Source organism: Patiria miniata, unplaced genomic scaffold, assembly GCF_015706575.1.
Source record: "Patiria miniata isolate m_02_andy unplaced genomic scaffold, ASM1570657v1 HiC_scaffold_7, whole genome shotgun sequence".
NCBI classification, from domain to species: Eukaryota; Metazoa; Echinodermata; class Asteroidea; order Valvatida; family Asterinidae; genus Patiria; species Patiria miniata.
In genome coordinates, this window is record NW_024037074.1 from 32931417 (window position 1) to 32952643 (window position 21227).

The 21227-nt window shown below is 40.3% G+C and overlaps 1 protein-coding gene across 6 annotated transcripts in view; it reads left to right on the forward strand.

The window, feature by feature from the left end:
* The first annotated feature begins 475 nt into the window (after positions 1–475).
* Positions 476–21227, forward strand: part of LOC119744245 (fibrillin-2-like) — a 96126-nt gene continuing 75374 nt past the window's right edge. For 3 of the 6 annotated variants that reach the window (XM_038220090.1, XM_038220095.1, XM_038220092.1), the window contains exons 1-5: positions 476–973; positions 7336–7543; positions 15816–15898; positions 16431–16538; positions 18163–18366. In XM_038220090.1, the coding sequence (XP_038076018.1) occupies positions 7371–7543; positions 15816–15898; positions 16431–16538; positions 18163–18366 (568 nt within the window). In that variant the 5' untranslated portion in view covers positions 476–973; positions 7336–7370. Of the gene's footprint in view, positions 974–1979; positions 1982–7335; positions 7544–15815; positions 15899–16430; positions 16539–18162; positions 18367–21227 lie in introns of all 6 variants that reach the window. The other 3 variants (XM_038220091.1, XM_038220093.1, XM_038220094.1) reach the window with 3 other exon arrangements.

Consider the following 21227-nt stretch of genomic DNA (forward strand, 5'->3'; position numbering starts at 1 on the left):
TGTAATGTTTTTTTCTTCGCGTGGATCTGATTTTTGGCAAGGGTGGTCATGTTGGAAATATACGGTTTCACCATAGGTGAATTTGGAATGCATGTCATCACACTTACAAAATGATATTTTTGATGTAATTTGAAAAAAACCCTGAAATGCATAATTTATACACCCTTTTGTTTCGTATCTCTGTCGTCATGGTCGTGGCTAACATTGATGTGATAAAGCCAGCCTTATCATGTCAATGATTCCCCCCCCCCCCCCCCCGTCCGGGAGAATTGGATGGAATGTCTGTGTGCTGCCCCTTTTATTATCTCGAAATCTCAACAATCTGGTGGTGCCAGCGAGGGACCCCCACTTTTTTTGGCTTTTCTTATTATTACTTCAGGGCCATTGAAACACGACACGAGGTGTGGCGCCCCATGGTCGTGATTGGTCCAGGACGGGCCCGGTGCGATACGAACGTGATGTGTACATGTACATGTACATGTATAGATCCTCAGGCGGCGGTGGGCGAGCGGTATAATCAGCACGCGTGAGTTGCGGCCTTCCGCAGTGTAGCTCCCGGGGTACAGGTTTTAAAAAGCAGCTAACCTAACTGCAAACAAGTTAGTCCAGTTCGGTGTTGCAAGGGGTTGGTGTCGATGTGTGTGTGTACAGTCAGCCAAGCTAGCTACCCGCTGCTCGCAGTGACAAGACTTTGCTAAAAGTCGGTCAGGCGAGCTCTGAGCGCTGTGAGATAGCCAATCCTTTTGCAGCTGTGGTTCCCTCGTGTAACTCAGCGGTTAGCTCTTTTTGACTTCATTGCCAGCTCCAGGATTGACTTTTTGACAAGCGTTAAGTGTGAAAGTTTTATGCCGGTACTCGGTAGAGGTTGCGGCGTCTATATAGCTCTTGTCGTAAACTTTCTGCGGCGGCAACGCTTGTCCGTGCAACCTGTGCAGCCGAACTTTCTTTGGAAAGGAGGTACACGCTGACTGTGGTAAGTTGATTATTAAAGCCTACTTAGATGTGTGGTAAACAAATTCAGCAAATTGATTGCTATACATGCTATACCTCAGTGTACGGTGCGGCTAGATATTTACATTTTCCCCGAATTAGAGAAAATGATGAACTCCATATATTTGCCTCAATGATCTGGTTGATCACGTTGATGCTGCAAATATTGGCCTGATGTGTCTAACGACATGAACGAGTTATCTTTACATGCTTTAGTTACATGTATCTTAATTTCAGACGATAACCCACATTCCATAAATGCTACATGCAATTAATATGTTAACACGATCGCCACACGATCATCTGATGTACAAACATGATCACTGTACAAGGTACAAGAACATGATCTATGATGTACATGTATATCGCATGCATACGTACATGACGAAGGACCCTGGATTACCGTGCGGATCTTGCCATTTCATAGTCGAGTTTGGAATGTTCGGTCTCTACTGTCTTCGTTGATTTTCTACTTTCAGGATTTTTGTCGTGCAACAGATAACTCCATCTATACAGGTTCCGAGAAGAGACTCATTGAAAATAATTTAGTGACCACAGACAGATAGAGACATAGATAGACATGATTGATACTTGATACTGATAGAGTACTTCTAAGTTCTACCAGTACTAGTCATGCCAGTAGTAATCAAGGGGTAACCATCTCTGAGTTGCCTGAGAACTTCAGGATTTGGTTGTCTCCAAGAGAAGATTACAAACAAGTGTTGTCTGGTCGTAGATGGGTACACAGGTCCTATAGGTACGGTGTGGTCACATGATATCGAGAAGGTTTGGACTTTCCATCACAGGGGTTGATTTCTTTACTGTTGACTAACTAAGCTTGGTCGTTAGCTCTAGCTCTATAGACAGTGTCTTAATCTGAAAGTATAACAAAACGCTAAAACTTTGTTGGTCTCATCATGGAGCTATCCTCCATGGTCTCATCATTGCTCTATGTCTCATGTAATACAAGTCAATCCATTCTTATACAGTGGTGATTTATCGTAATTAATCAAGAAGGAGTTTTCTCCTGTGCCCCCCCCCCCCTATGGTTTTATTTACGCATGGTTGCTGTTTCAACAAGTGGTACACCTGGGGTGGATCAAGCCACCAAAGTGGTTTTTCTGTCAACAATCTTGTAAAGACTAAAGTGTTACGTAATTCCGCATTGGTTGGAACTGATAATAATAATAGCTGGCGGACTGCACTGATCAAATGATCAAATAGAGCTGGAGTGACTGGCGATGTTTTGGAAAAATTATCCCACTCCCCCAAAAAGTAAATATTTGTTCTTGCTGTGGCCAGTACTGACTGTGATTAGGATCAGGGTATTTGGGTTTCAAATTAGCAAATTAACAGTGTTTTGGACGGCTATGGGCATGTTGAATGACCATGCCATAGCGTCTTCAGTCGTCCATCGTAATACTCTTTCTAGTTCGCATCTCTCCTTAATAACATCCCGGAACAAATTTTAAATTTTTGAAAGGCTATCCTCACTTATTCCATGGAGAAATCGATCAGCTTCTTGATCTTTTCGACGGGTGCTTTACCTATCTCTCAGTGACCTCAAACTTCACCAAAAGTTGGTCCGGAATATTTCTTTCAGCGTGCGCCGGATCGACCGCGTGGAGTCAACGCGGTCAAGCGTGTAGCCATCTGGCCCATGCATGTGTTTCCCGGAGATTATTCTGCCATCTCCAGTTACGATAACTTTGGAGTGCGCTGGGGTACCCGCCCAGGGCCTGTAGCTGTACCCGCCTTCATCTCTCCAAGTTCAACACAAACGATTTTGTCACGCTTTATTTTTTATTACTCCCTACCCCCCTCTAGCTTTCCCTACCACTAAATTTCCGTGGATGTTTTTGCAATCACAGCACTTGTAAACATCACTTCCTGGATGATTATTTTGGTTGCTTGATCCGAGCAGAGAAAAGTACATCGCGATTGTGTGCCTCCATCGGTACGGTACATCCATGGTACCTCACATAATTATGGGTCCGGGTGGGCAGTGGGTGTAATATAATACATCTCACAAAAGAGAAGTGATTTCTGTTGAGTTCCTCTGAACTAAAACTAATTTAGCCTTAGGCTTATCTCTTGCTAAACACCTGTTGGCTCTTTAGAATGAAGCCCAATATGTTTTAGGCCGTAGCTAACATCATAACATTATATACGGCTCAGGAGAAAGTACAATCATTGTTTACATTGCATAGGCTAGTTGACCGCCGAAATTTACTTGCGATGTTCGATACAAAATATTATAATTTATATATAAAGTTAGCCAGTTGATTTAGGGTTTGGTGTATGATGGCTTTTATCTTGAAAGTTGGTTCATTTGGTCGACATTATCATTTCTGTGTAAACCCATGGAGCTGTTTAATAGCTCCACGGTAAAATATTGTGGTCGCATGAAGTATTGTATATGGTTGTGCACTGTGTGTACTGTGACGAGGATCACAATTTTGAATTTTCACGCATCTAAAAATAAGCCGTGGAATGGAAATGGAAAGTATTTTGCTCAGAGGTCCCAGAGAGTAAGGCTATAGTCATCTTTGTACCTATTAACTCACTGGTTGACTGTCACTTATGGCTTTAAACTGGTTACCAGTTTCACTGACTGACTCACTTGTGTGGGAGAAGCTTTATTGGCAATTGCCTATTCTGTTTTAATGTGTGTGACGTAGTACTAGCACCCTACACCACAGTCATGTGCAGGGAGTGCAGTCCTGCCACCGTTACCACATTACACCACAACATCCTACAGGGTCCACTGTACTTATTCAAGCCCCATTGAAAACAGTGTAAAATCAACAAAGTTCAGGGCCAAATAACATGCAAGCCAAAATCACTGGGGTTTCTCAAACAAAAATTAAATTATTGTCTTGTCTTTCATCTTTTCATTTCTTTTCAATTTTAGGTACATTAGCCAATTACATTTTTAAATTTCACACCCAAATAAAATCACCTCCCGAGAAGTGATAGTTCCCAAGCCTGCATGTAGCCATTTTACAAGTGGTATCCTTCCACTTTCACAGGCAAATAGGACCCATTTTTCATCCGTGATTTTATCAAGCCTGCCCTCAGATGGAAGCCCCAAAACCAGGGAGTTGGTCCTTGGGTATATTTACACAATTCCACCGTTTTTAAAGCCAAACAGTCTCCGTTTTCAAAGGAAATTGTCGGGGCACTTTTTATGCTAATGACTTGCGTAGAAATTCTCACTTGAATTAGTTCAGTGCACCCTACACAGCAGCTAGAATTGTGGGCTCTGGGACCAGCCTAACCAGGCTTGTCCTGTATTATTGTTTGACATTTGTTTCTACCCAGGTGCAAAATGTTAGTGTGCCAGTTTACCCATAGTCACACATTATCCTCATCATGTCTATGCTATACATGTATACCAGGAAGTGTGCATGTTATTTTGCTGAATGTGCAGACACGGAACGCTGCGGGGGGTGGCCAATTTCCCAATTTATTTCCCAGGTCAGTTCGAACGGCCCATGCTGAACACACACGGCAGCTGTCGACAGAAAAGAGGTCACATATCGGACATTTTGTAATGTTTTGCCCATTGTTTCACGCAAAACACATTTATATATACCGAATTGTTTCATTATCATTGTCTCTACGTCTCTATAGACTGAAGTGAAATGTCAGTCTGTAGACGCAATTCAAGTCGCAGAAGAATTCGCTACATGTATTTGCAATTGATTGATGTTGCCTTGAGGTTCCTTTTTTTGGTAATGGTGTTGCCCTTTAAGTTTAATGAAGACACCGGAACTCATTAAAGCTGTGGAGGAAGTTCGCTGACTTATCTTTAATGAACAGGTGTCGGTAGTAATTGGCCTATTAAATAACTGCATGACCGTTACTTGTAATTGTTTTTGTGTTGTCGTATAATCCAACATAATACACGGTTGTTTTGTTTACAGATTAACAATCAGGTGAGCATCTGGTACTTCAACTGTCTGAACAGGATTTCCTTTGTATATCCAAACTGCATTCAGTGCAGTCAGTTCGTGAACTTCCACACGGCATGTACATAATCGTCGCAGACTACAGACTTGCAAATGAAGTGCTACAGACCTTCTATCACGAATACCCTCACTGTGCATCTTCCACTAATCAATGGAAAATAAAACTCTCCAGAGTGGTCATGATTTAACATTAACTCAATTAAGCTTGGTTTACCATATTTCGTCTCTCTTCGTTCTCTTCGTATTTGAAGAAGTATGCCTATTGTGTTGACGGCTGGGCGATAGGTCTACTTCCCTCCAAAATTGTGGTCATAAGCGGTCGTTAAAAAACTATATCAAAGGACCAAGAGATGAAATTTATGCTCATGTCAGAGCTAGAAGTTTCATTTAAAACGAAACCTGGAGTATATATGGCCGAAAAATCCCTATTTCAAAGAGTAAATTGAAGGGCACGCAGTTGAATTTGGTTGACATAAAATTGTAATACATGTATTGAGTCAATTTAGTTTCGACCCGAACGTGCAACTGTGTAAAGGTCGTCGTTGCGGGCAGCAAACAAAACACAGTAAATCGTGACGTAGTAAACAGGACTCGTGTATGCTACTGTGCATCGGGAGTCCTGTTTATTACGTCACGATTTACTGTGTTTTGTTTGCTGCCCGCAACGACGACTTTTACACAGTTGCACGTTCGGGTCGAAACTGGACCTGAAAAACAGCTCTCAAAAGTACCTTTTGTACTCATTTCATGACAGAAACAATAGTCGTTTTTATTTTATCACACCTTAGGCTACATATACCCGAAAAATGACGGAAATGTCTTCGAGCATTCCACAACCTCTTTAACCCTTTTCCCCACGACATTGCATCGTATACTCCCAAAATGGATTTTATCCCTACACAAATGAGAGCACCCATAACTTTTTGTTTTACCAAGCTGCCACTTTGCCAGACGATTTAATGGTTAGCCTCGTTTTAAAAAAAAATGCACCTGGGTCAATACAATTTGGGTGAAAATCATCAAGCATAACAACATTTATTTAACATGTATTTAATCAACTTTAAGTTCTCAAAAAAAAAATAACATTTCGGATCTGTCATGATTGTGCCATATGGTCGTGTTCATTCGTTTTCATTCACTACTGCATACTTTGTAAAGCAAAGGAGCTCCATGGTAAAGCTCACATCGGTGCAAAATTGTCTAGACGTGTTTTTGCTGATTAGTTCTTGTTGTTACGTCCTCGCCCCGGGATAGTTTCTGGTACTGACAAATGTTTCGCGTATAATTGTAAACAAGTTGTTGGCTGACATTTCAATTTGCGCTTTGGTATTCTTCTGGATGGGCTGTAAAATGCCAGCAAATCAGACTTGTCTAAACATGTGCGTCTCAGACGTTTGATGGGACAGATAATTATTGACTAATGCTGAAAATAATGGTCGGGCTTTTAAGAAGAAATAGCCTTGAATTATTTTGATAGAACAGCCAAACTTTAGTTTAGGCGTACCTAGCTCTATGGGCGTACCCTTTTGGTTGCTCGAGGTTAGTTGTTGCATTTTTGCTAGTCCCAGAGGGCCAGCCTAATGTCCTCTTTGTACCATCTGAATAATGACTGACTCATTGACTGTCTCTAGTGAGCCGGGCAGTACAATCATATAGGATACCAAAAATACAATATCCACACTGAATCGACAGAATACAGATTTGTGCGCTCTCATTCAGCCTTATTACTGCCTGGTCTTGTTTGCAAGTGAACAAAAAAGACCGAAGGCGCGATTTTGAAATCTGCGCCAGAACATGCATTGAAATGGATTACCGAGCTGCCTGGAATGTATAGGCCTACTCATCTGGAAAACTAGGGGCGTTGGAGGGAAAAGCCACAGTAGGCCTAATTGTTTTTAATGTGTCCGTTTATTATTTAAACCTTGGTACAAGGATATGTGGCTCTATCCTCGGGTATTCCGTTATACCATGGTTATACAATAATTGATTTCGGACTGACGACTGTTGCCCATTGGGCTACCTAGGTTGTACACTAATACTCAAATGACAGAAGTAAGTGTGGGGAGGAATAATTACCGAACTGTGCATTTAAATTCTTATAACATTTGAGAAAAGACCAAGTGCCTCACCTTACTTTGATGTATGTAAGCACCATCCTTTTTTTACAAATGGTTCGCTCTAAAATACCCGGAATTCTTGTAGGCGTCAAGACACACATCATGTTAAAGCTTGCGAATATCCCCTTTCACATTCTGTTCAATGCAACTAAGTAACCTACAACCTTAAAGTTGCACGGGCCTAGTCTGTGGTCTAGGTATAACTTCCAATCTCTCTAATGCAAAATGTATTTCATTTCAAAAAAATCTTCCAGGCTGAGAACCAGCAAAGTCTTGTGTAACGCCCGGAATGGAGGCGGTACGAAGAGTTCTGGTGAGGCTGGCGTGTCTATGCCTGGTGGTACTGACGACGGGGGCCCTGGCTCAAGAGCAACTCCCACCTCCTGGGGCACCACTCGGCCAAGGGCCGGAGGAGCCGATCCCGCAAGTGGCCCAAGGCGGCCAGTACAGAGTCATCAGTGGGTAAGATCAGATAAAACACCTTAAAAAAAATCTCTCACGAGAATGGGTACCTTCTCAACGCTTGGTGGCGCTAGACTCGCTTCAACCTCGTGCCCCGGCGTTTGAAAGAGGACGCTGCCACAAAACGGGGACTAAGGTTGAAAGAAGACACTGGCAAGGGGTTGACTAAAGTTATTACCTTTCCATGATCTTATTGTATTAGTTAGATAAAAATTACCTAAATGAACCCAAAGGGTGCTGATAATGTGCCAATTTTATAGTGCTTCCGCGGTTGTGTTGTCACAACCCTTTTTGCAAGCTCCAAATACATACCGTGCTTGTATTTATTTATTGATATTGATCTGTTTTTAAGCTGAACGTGTGTATATGTGAACATCTCCAGCCTGGCTTGTGTCAAATTTTCACTTAAGAATCAACCACAGAGCTTTGGGTTTTCAACACGATATTAGGCCTATTCTGTTTGTTAAGAGACATGAGAGAACCTTTAACTTGATTTCTTCACTGTGCACAAAGCGTCGCCTACATGAGATACTCTCAGCGTATGATGCAGTGAGGGTTAAATTAAGATACAATGAAAGCCCACGATACAATGTACTTAATGCGAAATACATCTGAAAACAAATTTGGTTGCTCTGTTTTCTATTGGTATTACATGTGACGCCGGCTTGGATGGATAACCATGATGGAACGAGACACCCAACTTGGCAAAGTGGAAAATAAAGGAACGACTTTCAAACAACCTTCACTAAGCCAAGGTCTCACTATAATTCTTGCAAATCATTTACCATGCTACATGTACATGTGTACACAGAAGACGAATTGTTCGTTTCCTATCTGAAAACGCCTGAGAAAGCCATTTCCGCCGGCGATGGTAGCGTCACGCGACATTACAATTAATATAACCGGGCCATGGGCACAACCTCTGAGCCTTATCACGCCAATAATACTGCCTGGGAATATATCACTCGGTGGTGCCTGGGGTGCTATACTGCAAAATGCATGAGAAGTACGATGTGTTGTGGGTAACATTTTGCTCAAACTATTGGTCAGGTCGTCCTTCTTCAAGGCCGTTGAACATGAGAGTGTCACATTTAGCAAAGAGCAACCACTCACACGGACCGGTATTACTTAATTAACTACCAAAGACCCCTACTGTTCCCTTCTTTCGCTCCAATAGAGCGTGTAAGTTGACCTAAAAAATCTGCGAGATTTTACGGGGATGCATGGACATCCGGGTACCATGTATAGGATCTACAACGTGTGTAACGTCCTATTTTCTTTTGGATTTATTTTGTGTCCTGACTTGGTTTATCCAGTCAATGGCAGTATAATGGCCTCTTCGAAAGGACATATAAATCATTACAATCTACAACATGTTGCGACTAAAATTTTGATCCAAATTGAGGTTGTAACTAACTTGCAACAGAGACGAAAGTCTTGTCCAAAGTGACCGTGAATGACACGTGCTGATTGTCAGCCCGTATAGAACCATTGAAATGTCCGAAGCTGGACATTGCAGAATTTTCAACCCGATCCTGCAAAATGGCGCCAACACTGTGAATCACGTAACACACTGCGTGTATCTTTCTAGAAGGGGAATATGCAAAATATTGATAAAAGTCAGAAAAATGGACTCGTAACACATCGCAAAACCGGAGGTAAATTGGTTGCAAACATAATTACATGTATGTCCTTATATAATGCAAATTATTACAAGATATTCCAACCGCAAGAAGCCTTTTGGACAAGTGAGAACAACGTTTTTGCGTGACAAAAGCCGTATAATAGGCCTCGGTTATGTGCTGCGTAACCGCAATGGTATTGGTAGCTTGGTGCCTCTTCAATATTTAGGCCAGAGCTATGGCAAAGGATGGTTAACCTTCAGGATTAAACTACTCCTCGGTCCACTACCAATGTTCAGATGTCAACGCCGGTTTTATGTCTCTCTTTTTATTAGTGTAAATTATATGGAGGTCCTTGTTACATGCATGTGAGCATGTAAATATTCGTTGTTAAATAGCTTAGAGATTACAGGGAGCTAGACCTTATTCAGTTACATATCGTCAAACAGAAGTCCAACAAGCTTATAACAGTACAGCATTAGATCTAGCCCTTTGTTTCGAGAGTGCACTCAATTCCCAAGGCGTTATCCACGGAGTCAGTGTATATTTGTTGTGCTTAAGGATAGCAAATTTACAACAAATCCACGTCAATAAACACGGGCCTTGCAAACCCCTGAGACGGAAATTTAAGCTCATGCTGTCGTTACTGGACACCCATAAATCTTGCTGTCTGCATATAAAATCGAGTGTTATTAATTCCTGAAACTCCGGACGTGGTGCCATACCGTGAAATGTACGATTTGCTGGTACGGAATTTATGTATGCGATCTGGCGCGGAAAGATCGCATTCCTCTGGTTCAAGCTGAAGGCCTGTTCGTGTATTCACCGAAAGTATAATGTATCCTGGTCTTTTGTCGCTGGACACAAACCGTGAAATTACCCCAAGTTCCCTGTGTTTACTAACACCAACTGTTTTTCTGATGGGCGGCCATTACCGCGGCTGGGGTGGGAAATTACGCACCTACCGCTTTTGTTGGTCGGCAGCTGCGACCCCCGCAAGTCTAACCAGATGAACAAACTGTAATTCACACTCTCTCTTGACTAAATTGCATTTTTCCCCCTGTAAACTTCTGCGGGACATGACGGGGCGAACAACGGCCAAGTGAATTGGAAAATCTGCTATTGAACTAGAACACACTGCGAACCCCGCGTGGAAGTATTTATATGGAAGGCCAGTTCATGTTTGTGTTTTTCCATGTCATACAAAATAGGTCAAAAGGGCGAATTCAGAACAACAGGTATATTGCTCCCCCCTCCCTGGGACGGTACATGAAGATAATGTTAAGTTTTACTTTTGTGTATTTGGTCAAGATTACTTCTACTTGAAAGAATGAATGTCTTTCAGTACTTGAGCGGATTGGCCGATGTGTTGAAAGTCCCAATCATGAAAGGGTTTGAAGTGATATGAACCGCATGTGTAAATGTTTATGTGAACACAAAAGGTGGCGTTCTACAGGTTTATGCAGGCATGAATTAACACTCGTAAAACTTGCGCTAAACTGGGGTTTTTGACAGGTAGTTGGTGATGAAGTCACGTAAAGAAGTGCAATAACAACAACTCTCGCACAATAAGAAGTGCAATAAAATTCACGTAAGTCGTTAACACTGGCCTGTGCTTTGAAGTACTACCATTGAGGACTGCTGCATGTCTTCTTTTTCCAAGCAGGCGCGATATGGCTTTAGGACGTGCAGAAAAAGAGTATTTTGTTAAACCAAAGAAACACGGGATTTTCTGCATTTCACTATAAAAATTGATTAAGGAAAAATAGCTCACAAAGAGGATCATGTCTAAGAATTAACTTGTCTGAGTTTGGGTTAAGAAGATGAGACTTCTACAAGCTGACATGCTTTTCTGCATAAATTTACCTTGTCACGTCTACCATGTTTATAGCTCACCCTTCAGACTGTTAGTTAGAGCCGGATATAAAATGACAGTCAACTTGTCAAGGCCGAACCAGACACAGCTTGTCATTCACGCATACCAGCTATCACTGTCCCCATTACAGGTTTTTATCTATGGCGCCGAATCTGGGGATGAGTTTGGTTAAACTTGCTTGCAATCGGGTGCATGTCAAACTCACAAATATGGGTGTGCTAGTGTACAAGCATCACTTTCACTGTGTGGACTTCCGAACAAAAGATGTCCACATAAACCAGGTAGCAGCGACGTTGAGTGGACTTGCCCACGTCCACACAAGGTTTTCCTCTCTCTGGAAAACAAGTTAAAAGGCATGGGGGGGGGGGGGGTTAGGTGTATCTGTGGCAAAATGAAGAAAAACACTAAAATAAAGGGAATCATAGAAACAAATTTGGGTTGAAAGAGTTTTCACAGTTTGAGTACTGGCTAGGCTATACCTAGACCACTTTAACAAATTAGTCTGGGACAAGTACTAGGCTTGCCGTGTCTATTTTGTTAGGTCAATCATCGCTAGCCAAATATTTTTGTACAAAAGACTCGTGTTGCCGATTTTGTGCACTGACATTTTCTATAGACTTGAATAACAAGGGTGGGGTGCTTCTGGTACTTTTGAAAATGTTCCATGATTAGATAAATATTGTGCCTTTACATAATAAGGCCCGTCCCTGACCTGAATTAGACTTACTTGACTGCAGTATTCTCTTGTATCATTGTATTAATGTTTTGGAGGTTAGTTGGGTCACAAACCAAACAAACCGCACACCGTAAGCTTTTCTGTTGGACACCAAACACTGTGGAGGCTTATGTTAGTATCGTGGGGGAGATGTCAAATTAAGAACAATAATTCGCTCAGTGGTTTAGTTTTACCCTTAATATAGCTCTATGGTTTTAACCAACTGAAATTGACAGTCTCCCGCGCTGAAGTTTTGCGCGTAGTTGATCCCATTTTCGTCCGAACTCCGAAGTGAATTATTTATAAATCGCCCTGTAATTGAAGCAAGTACCATTTTTCCTGAGGTATATATTTCCGTCGCTTTTGTAAGCAACAGTACTCAGCAAGCCTGGTGTAACGCAGGCCCCTGCAAAGGGCACACAACTCTATTCAAGTGATTGAATTGATTCAGAATGACTATTCACTGGAAGTCTGTTCATGGACCTGGTCTACACAATGGGCCGGATCTAGCTCATTCCTTAGCATTATGGGGGTAATCCTGAACGATAGCACTGCTCGTCTGTTATAGTCGGTAAGTCAGTCTGTCAGTGAGGTTGGTACAATGAGGACACTATAGGCTGATCCCCTGGGACCAGCTCAAATAGGCTTGGCGATTGATAATAACAACTGCACCATATTGGAGACTTTTCAAAATGTAATAATACCACAACAAGTAATATATCTCAACACTAAAATAATATTCATAAATACCTCAGACAGTTTAGCTATTCCTATTGGTCGAGAGCCCGTCACGTGGCCGGTATTAAACGGATGATAAAGACATGGATAGCTGGTCTTAAACACTTTTCCAGTGTCACAATAAAATGTGGACTCCTAAAAATCCAGTTCCTCTTACCGTTTCATTGGTTGAACGTTCACAATCCTCACGTAGGCATGCGCAACACTACAAGCGAGTCAGAATTTTATAGTTCTAAACTCAAAACGCAACGCCCCAGGTGCGTTCTGCGTGACATCGCGCAGAACATGTTACGCGCGCGTCAATCTCCATAAAAGGGTTGTTTACATCTTACTCGCCAGCTGAACACTCCATTATTTTGCTAGAGGGATGTTTCAAAAAGGATGAAGTGAACTTGTTGAACAAAATCGGGATTTTTTGAACGAATTATTTGAAAAATTTTTACGGATAAGGCATTTATGAATGGGAATAAATATGTGCTCGGTCGGTATTTATCACTCGTTTAATACCGCTTAGAGTCTGGGTGCTGATAATTACCCTCGCCTCCGGCTCGGGTAATTATCAGCACCCAGACTCTAAGCGGTATTAAACGAGTGATAAAAACCTCCGGAGCACACATTTATTCCCTTAGTAAAGGTACGTTCACGAAGGACCTTCAATCATTCACCCATTCAGACAATAGGGTTTTTGGATATTTATTGGGACATTCTCCACATTTTCAGCATACCGCGGACTTCGTCTGGCAACCCATGCAGTTCAGTCGAAGGACACATCTGTAAATCGCTGCAAATTCCCTTTTGCTACGTTGACTATGAGCACAATGGTTGCTGTTTGTTTAAGTGCAGTTAAATTTCACATTTTTTTTTTAACGATTGATGACTATTGCCCGAATTCCAACACGTTCTTTCAAAGCAAATTGTAATCTGTATCATGACAGGTTTAACCACCAGATTGCTTTGCAGATTTTGATGGGATTTATTTCGATACAATGTATATCATTCTGATTGATAGGTATATACAGCAGGACAGTGCTGGTGGCATTGAAAGCCTTTTGATGTCTAGACATTTTCCGTTTCAAATTCATGAATTACTTTATAGGTTGGCATTCGCCCAAAGCATGCGTGTTTATTATGTTACAGTTCCGGGACTAAATGTAGCTTAAACGTTATTTGACATTCCGACACGGATGTCATAATGTCCCCTATATCCATGTAGGATTTTCCGAGTGCACTTTCATTGGACTTGATCTTAGATTTATGTATTTTGTTAAAGTCTTTTTTGTTTCCCCTTGTTCTACTTTCATCTGCAATTTATCGTCAATTCAGAGGCAAAAGCCTTATCGTCAGCCCGCCATTCAGAAAATGCCCGTGGGCAAGAACTGTGATAACTTATCAATTTGACAGTTTGTCAGTCACAGCATGCAACAGTTAAATTATTCCACTTTGGAATGTGACAGGTGGCTTCAGTTCCCCTGTGGTATATTGCATTATGCTATTGATGGTTTTACTATTGACCATAATGAAATATTTGTAGAGCGGCGATAAAGTTACAAATATGGAAAGCTTCTGCGTGCCTCAATCATTCGCTTTGTAGGCCTATTATGTCTATAAAAGTTCATGACAACTAGTAATAGTTTGGTTCCAGTGGGGAAAGATTTTGTCAGCGAGATGTCAATAAAAAAGAGAAAGTATCTGGCGGCTTCAGAAAAAAGGAAAGTTCACTTTTAATAATAGGCAGCAGATTTTCTGAAGGATCGGGTTTTACTATCGAAATAATTAATGGTAGAATTCGCAAAATTTTGGGGTCATCAAGATAAGAATATAAGTTTACACGCGGCCAAAAAAATACGCGACTGGAATTCTGGAAGACTTTTTTTTTCAAAACTGTATCGAATCATGATCGAATTGTTTATGTGGTTTTGAATTTGGGGGTTTATAAAGACTTATTTTTCTCACATCCCATCACGAATAACAAAACAACCTGTTCGGAGATAGTCTGATTGCAGCTGTCAAGATAACTGAGGTATTTGCCTTGAAGCGTGGAAAGGCGTGTAATAATAAGAAAGACATTATTGCACGAGTCTATCTTACGGTGGCATCCCTGGGGAGGTCCTCAGCAACGCATGCCGACCATTTTCGCCTGCTTGAAAAATTCCAATATAAATCCGCCTGTGTATTTTTCAGATAAGATTAAGACAGTGATAATTAAGGGGTTGTATTCACATAATAATAAAGTTGATTTGAGGTTTTTTGGTGATGGAATTAAGTCGCGCTATATTGTTATATTGAGGTCACATACAGGCCCTGATATTATCTTGCAAAAACACTTTTGATGCAACCCCCCCCCCACCACCAAAAACACCCTTTAAAAAAAAGAAATGGCCCACGCAATGTAATGTTTTAATGTAATCCTTGAAAATGACCCTTGGTGTCCCATTTAACCTTAATTTCAATTTTTTGTTGGGGGGGGGGGGTCATGTTTAAGGGTATTTTGGTGCCTTTTTGATTTTTATGCTGATGAAATTTTTCATATTCATGAGCAAAAAGTGTGACGTCATTTCATGCAGAAAACTCAATGTTACATTCATTTCAGCACCAAAAGTTGCCAGAATTTTGGTTATTTTGCTGTCGTAAATTGTCTCTTCGACGTGATTTGTTGTGTTAGTTCATGGCTGCAAGCCAATGAGCAAACCTTTCTAACACTACAGACGTTTTCAATGAGCATTTTGGGGCTCACACTTTGAACAGAAACCCCCTAAACTGAACAGTGTCTTCCTAAAATGACACCCCTATTGTCCAGAAAAGCGGGGAATTTAAACAAAATGTATAAAGGAGAGCACTGTTTAATCAAATTAACCAAAAAGGGATGTGAAATAGCTTTTATACATTTAAGAGGAGTAGAAAGTTGCACAAAACATGTTCCAACAAAGACCCTTTAAGTTTAACCACTCTGATGTTGGCCTAATCATGGGATGCATTCCAAAAACTACATAAAATCTGTGTTGATCATGATGTCTTTTTGCTGATCCCAGAGAGTCAGTCTGGTGTGCTCTTTGTACCTATATCTCACTGACTTGCTTTCTGACTGGCTGACTCACTTTTGAGCCGGGCAGTGCAATCATAAAGGATTACACCATAACACCAATGAGTAGGCTAAATCCAGCCCATTTTGGAGACTAGATAATGGATGAAAAGACTTCATAGCCATTGAATCAATGGAATACAATTTTGGGAGCTCTTGGACTGGCTGTACTAGGCTTGCTTATTCTGTGTGTGTGTGGTTTTTTTAAGTGATTTATCATTTTCTCCTCCATTTTCTTGCAGTCCCAACGTCTGTGGACGTAGGTTATACGCATATTGCTGTCCAGGTTGGCAACTACATCCCGGTTTACAGCAGTGCACAAAGCGTAAGTTTTAAATTTCAGCTGGACTGTTATGTAATTTGTAAACCAGCATTTTTTTCTTGGACATTTTTCTGCCTCAATGATTTCATCGACTTAAAGAAGTTGGTCTGCTCTGAAGAAAGACAATGATCTGGCAATTCGACCTCTGTTTGTTTTTGTGCGAAGTGATTTCAATATTTTCCACTAACCCTCTCCTCATCAATATTTATTGGTCAATTCTAGGCGCATTCTTGGAAAGAGGATGTCAGGACAGAAAGGATGACCGGAAGACAAAAGTAGTAGCCCTTCCAAATTAGGACTTATGCATAACCTGAGCATACATTTTTTTTTGCTGACCATCTTCTATTCGAATTCCACCAGATCTTAGAAAATTGGTTTTCTGAACTATGAAACATTCCTCAAATTTGCAGCTTGCCTGAGCAAGATATATGTAACCGGTGGTGTTTTTAAATCTGAGTTTTGACAACATTTTTATGAGGCATTGATGGATTTAAAAACAAACAAATCTATATTTTCTTTCCAAAAATCTGTGCAGCCATCTGCAGTCGGGTATGCTCGTCAGGCTATTGCCGCACCCCAAATACGTGTCTAGGGCAAGGCTGTCCATACGGAGGGATAAACTGTGATGGGGTTGGTGCTGACCGTAAGTTATGATATGTCACTCTTCTTGTACTAACATAAATCGTTTTTTTTTTACTAAAACTGTTAATGTTAATGTGAAAATGTAATGAAAAAAAAAGCATGTTAATTTATATTCTGATGATATCCTATGAAATTTAGATATAAGGTTTTTGAAAATAGTGTTTGGAACTTCCTTCGCAGTTTTGGTAAGTCGCTAGTTTTAATAGCCAGTGAATACTAGTTTTGTGTATAACTGTAGAATTTTGTAAACTAAAAAAGGGGAAACCCCCCCAAAAAAGATCTTAAGAAAACTTTAATCCATACAGTGAATTAAATTTTTCTTTAGATCAAGTTTACTTAACACTCACCTCCATTTTTCAGCAGATATTTTCTGTAACCTCACTCCTTGTCAAAGTTCATCAACCTGTCTCACTTGTTATACGTACAGTAGATTATATTTTTCCTTTCTTTTTCAGTTGCACCACCTGTGACTTTTTGACAATTAAGCCGAGTTAAAAAAGAAACAGTTTCTTGCCCAGGCTTTATGTCTTAAACAGGGGTGTGAAATGTCAGCTTTAAAGCTGATTTCAGCTTTTTTTTCGTTTTGGATTCCAGCTTTTTTCCCTCACTTGCTGTGTACAAAAGTATAGGAGATTTCCAAGGTTCAGCTTTTTTACACCTTTTCAGCTGTTTTCAGCTATTTTATCGGTGGTCACTTACACCCCTGTTTAAAAGAAGGAGACGGTAGAGTTGTACCTTCTGAGTACCTGGTACCCGCTTAAAAACTACCAGATATTAAGATGGTTTGGTATAGATAAAGCTGCATAATACAGACATTGCACAGTAAATACTTAGCCTACCAAAAGAAATTAAAGATTTGGACATTCAGAATCTTGTGTGAAAAGCTTTTAAGACAAAGCATTCGGAAAGTACTCGCTGAGTGCTTTTCAAGTACTTTTAGAGTACTTTTATCCCAAAAGTCTAATTGAAAAGTATTTTTATGTATCCAAAGTCCCAAGTTGAATTTTTTCCTCTAACACTTCCTTCGTTTGCTGTCTATACTCTCAATGTTTCTCTTGGGTTGTTCACAACAAACAGCTCGATATTCAGTAGTAAACAAAGTACTCAGAAAGTGCTCAAATAGTACCAGACTACAACTCTGGTCCGAGGCACCCCCCTTTCCCCTCCCCCTCCCCTCAAGATAACAGATTTTTCAAGATGGCAGATGGCTTCTTCCATTTTCTTGACGCTTTTGCTGATACCAAATTGTATCCAAAAGAGCTGTCACTCTCTCAAAATAGCTACAGTTTTGTTGGAAACAAATAAAAAGACAGGTGTTGACCATTTTCTTTGCAAAATATATTGCAAATGTATGAAGAAAAAAAGAAGAATAAGAAAAAAGTGGGTGAGAAAACAGGAAGCGGGCATGGATGAGAAACTGATTTGTTTCTTAACTTTCTTTACTTGACCTTGATTCTGTGAATATTTTGGTGTGAGTTCACATTAACCTTGTAAGTTTCATACCTGAAAGTGACAAGTTTTTCTTAAAGTGCATGGAGTTTGTCCAAGTATTGCTGCATGCGTTTGCCTCCATGTATTTTTCTCTTCTCTTGCACCCTGTTTCTCTAACCCCCATTCCTATCAAGCGTTGGGTGTAGGGGATGAAATTGTTGACTATGGTGGCGTAGGTGGTGATTACGGGCTCCCGCAGCTGCCGGGGCAGCCGCCATTTTGTGGCGATACCGGGTGTGTGGAGTGCCCACAAGGTTTCACTGGTCCCAACTGTGACGTGCGGCTGGATGGCCAATACCCGGGGCCGGGGCCCTTGCCTGGTCCTGGCCCTTTCGATCGTAAGTTGTCTTTTCTCAAAGTTGAGTGTTCACCATTCGAGACGTTTTTTTAGTATTTTGGTAGGGGAATTCATGAAGTCAAAAATATAAGCTCTTTGTACCATATACAAAACATTTTTTTCTGTGTCGCAGTGAAAACAAATATTAAAAAGACGTCAAAGATTTAGTTCTTACAATCTTTTCATAAGATGATTTTTTTTTGCGTCAGGGTGATGTAAATCAATGTTGGGTGAAGGGCAAAATCTAACATCGGTCTTACAATCTTCTAAGAAGTGGCGGGGGGGGGGTGGAATCTAAAAGATTGAGCTTGAAATTTCTTTGTCAACTTGCCTGTTTAGAGAATGTAGTTATGCGAGTGCAGTGGAAGTAATCACAAGCATACATTTATAACATTTCTTTTTCTTATTAATCAATTTTCCAACAATGATTTGATTTTACTAATTTGTGGGTGGCACTGTGAGAACTGAATGTAACAGATGTTTGCTTACTTGGGAGTGTTTTAACCCTTTTAGAAAAATTGCACTTTTCTATTTATTTTGTAGTTAAATGTATTTTTTTTTCTTAATCGCATGATGGATTGGTTTACTAAAAATTCATAATTTTGCACAAAGCATATATATCTTGCACAGAAATTTCACGTAGGCACTGTGCACTTGTGTAAAACTATTTTTCTGACTTTTCAACTGTTTCCTATCATACAAGAGCATTTGAAATGTGGATTAGATTTATTTGTTATTTGAATTTATCCTACGTTCTACAAAGGTTAGTATGTAAAACTTTGCACCAATCACCAGCATCCTGTCACAAATGGTCAGGAAAGGATGAATTACATGTAGGTGCAGGTCTGTCACCAAGGGGGGGGGGGGCTGGTGGGGCCGGTGGGGCCGGGCCCCCCTTGGTGATCAATTGGCCCCCATTGGCAAAAGCCATATATGTGTATTGCTGTATTTTTTTTATGGTAGTGGGCCCACCTAGTTGGTACTATGGCCCCCCCCCCAGCTCAGGGCTGGTGACGGGCCTGTGTATGTGGTAAAAACAGACCATTTTTGGACTACTGAGCTGTTGTTTTACTGTGTGAACAACTTTTGAGAAATCCAGTTTTAATTATAATTGAAATCTTCCTATAGGTTTGATTGGTTTGGATTTGGTTAACAATTTCCTATGAAATCTCTTTAGGAAGAAGATTATACAGGGTGACCCCCCCCCCAAAAAAAACCCCTTAAACATTTGCCTTAAAAAAAGGATTGTTGGATTTTATGTTTTGTGTATCAGATTAAAGGTGAGAGCTTTTTCATCCAAATACTGGACAAATCATGGAAATAACACTTTGGGTTGCTGAGAAAATTATATTATATAAAAGTAGTCATTTCTATCCTGTACAGAAAAAAATTACAACAGTAAAGGATTTTCACTGTACCTATTTTTGCACGTCCTAATCTTTACAAAACAACATGGCACATAATATGACAAGAGTACAAATGAATTTGATGGAAATACTTTTTTCCCCCTGAACAGGTATTTTATCCTTTTTAGTCCTATTTGAAACCCTTTCAGCGTAAATATGACGAAATAATAAAGAAATTGCACAAATGAAGGATAATTGCACAGTAGGCTTACAGTAAGCTAAGTAGGCTTACTTTTACATACATGTAATTGGCATTTTCTCAGCAACCCAAAGTGTTATTTTTATGATTTTTTTTCAGTAACTGAAAGAAAAAAGCTCTCAGCATACTTTTCCTCTTTAGTCAGGCACTTCTCAGATGAAGTAAACATCCTCTTACTTCAAGAAAAAAAATCAAATTGTAAAAAAAAAAAAATGCGAATAATTTCTCAGCCACCTGTAGAAAGTGAGCATGCATGCACCACCAGTGTGAATAGTGTGAGCATTGTTTGGATACAACCCATCATATACGGGAGGTGAAATATACAGGGGGTAATCCAGTGGGGTCATGGGGTGAGATATCCGAAACCCTCCAAAGTCAATTTTACAGATGTGATTTCCATGTGAAAATTTGTTCCCAGTCAGGACTTCAGTTCCGATTTTCGGCGGTGGGGATCACCGTAATTTATAGGGGTCGCGGTTGGAGTTGGCTCTGTGTCAGTTCAGTCAGGTTTTGTTTGGGTGTTTTGCTTCCTACTACTCTGTTTATACGTGTACTACTTTGGGAGAGATCATAAGGACCCTTAGTCATTGTACTCATGTATTCACAGTTCATTACATGACCCAATCACTCCAATTGATGATAAATGGCTTCATTGCAAGATCCTCTTGGCATCATAAGTGCTTTCTACTGGGTATGGTGTAGTTGGATTGGCAAAACCTGAAGATCAAAACTTCTAAAAAAAAAACAACCAAAAGTCATGAAATAAACTCTGTTTCAGCTCTAAAATAAACTCCTGACTGTTAGCTGAAATAAAATGTACAATGAAAGTAAATTCTTCAAATTCCCAGCGTTTTGAACTTCTGCCAGTCAGCTTGGAAGTATTCCATTATCTACACTTATCTTAAAAACACAGTCATCACTTTATGCCTTCATTGTAATCCTAAATGAGACAAGGTATTATCCCTTGAGAATACTAGAATTGTCTATGGGAAGATGTCCGTTCTCACGATTATCATTCGATATCGTTCTTTTCATATTGGCTAACCTTGGGCCTTTAATTGGGACAACCTACTTCTCAATATGTTGAAAACCTTTGAATAGCAAGTTTAAAAGAAAGTTTCCAAACATTGCTACGTCTTTGATTACAATTTGCCCACAGGTGTCAAAAGAGACTCTCTCAACTCAGATCAACTTGTTATGTAATTCTGCATGTTAATGTTTTTTATGGCTGTGTTGACTGTTGTCTTGACCAGTGAA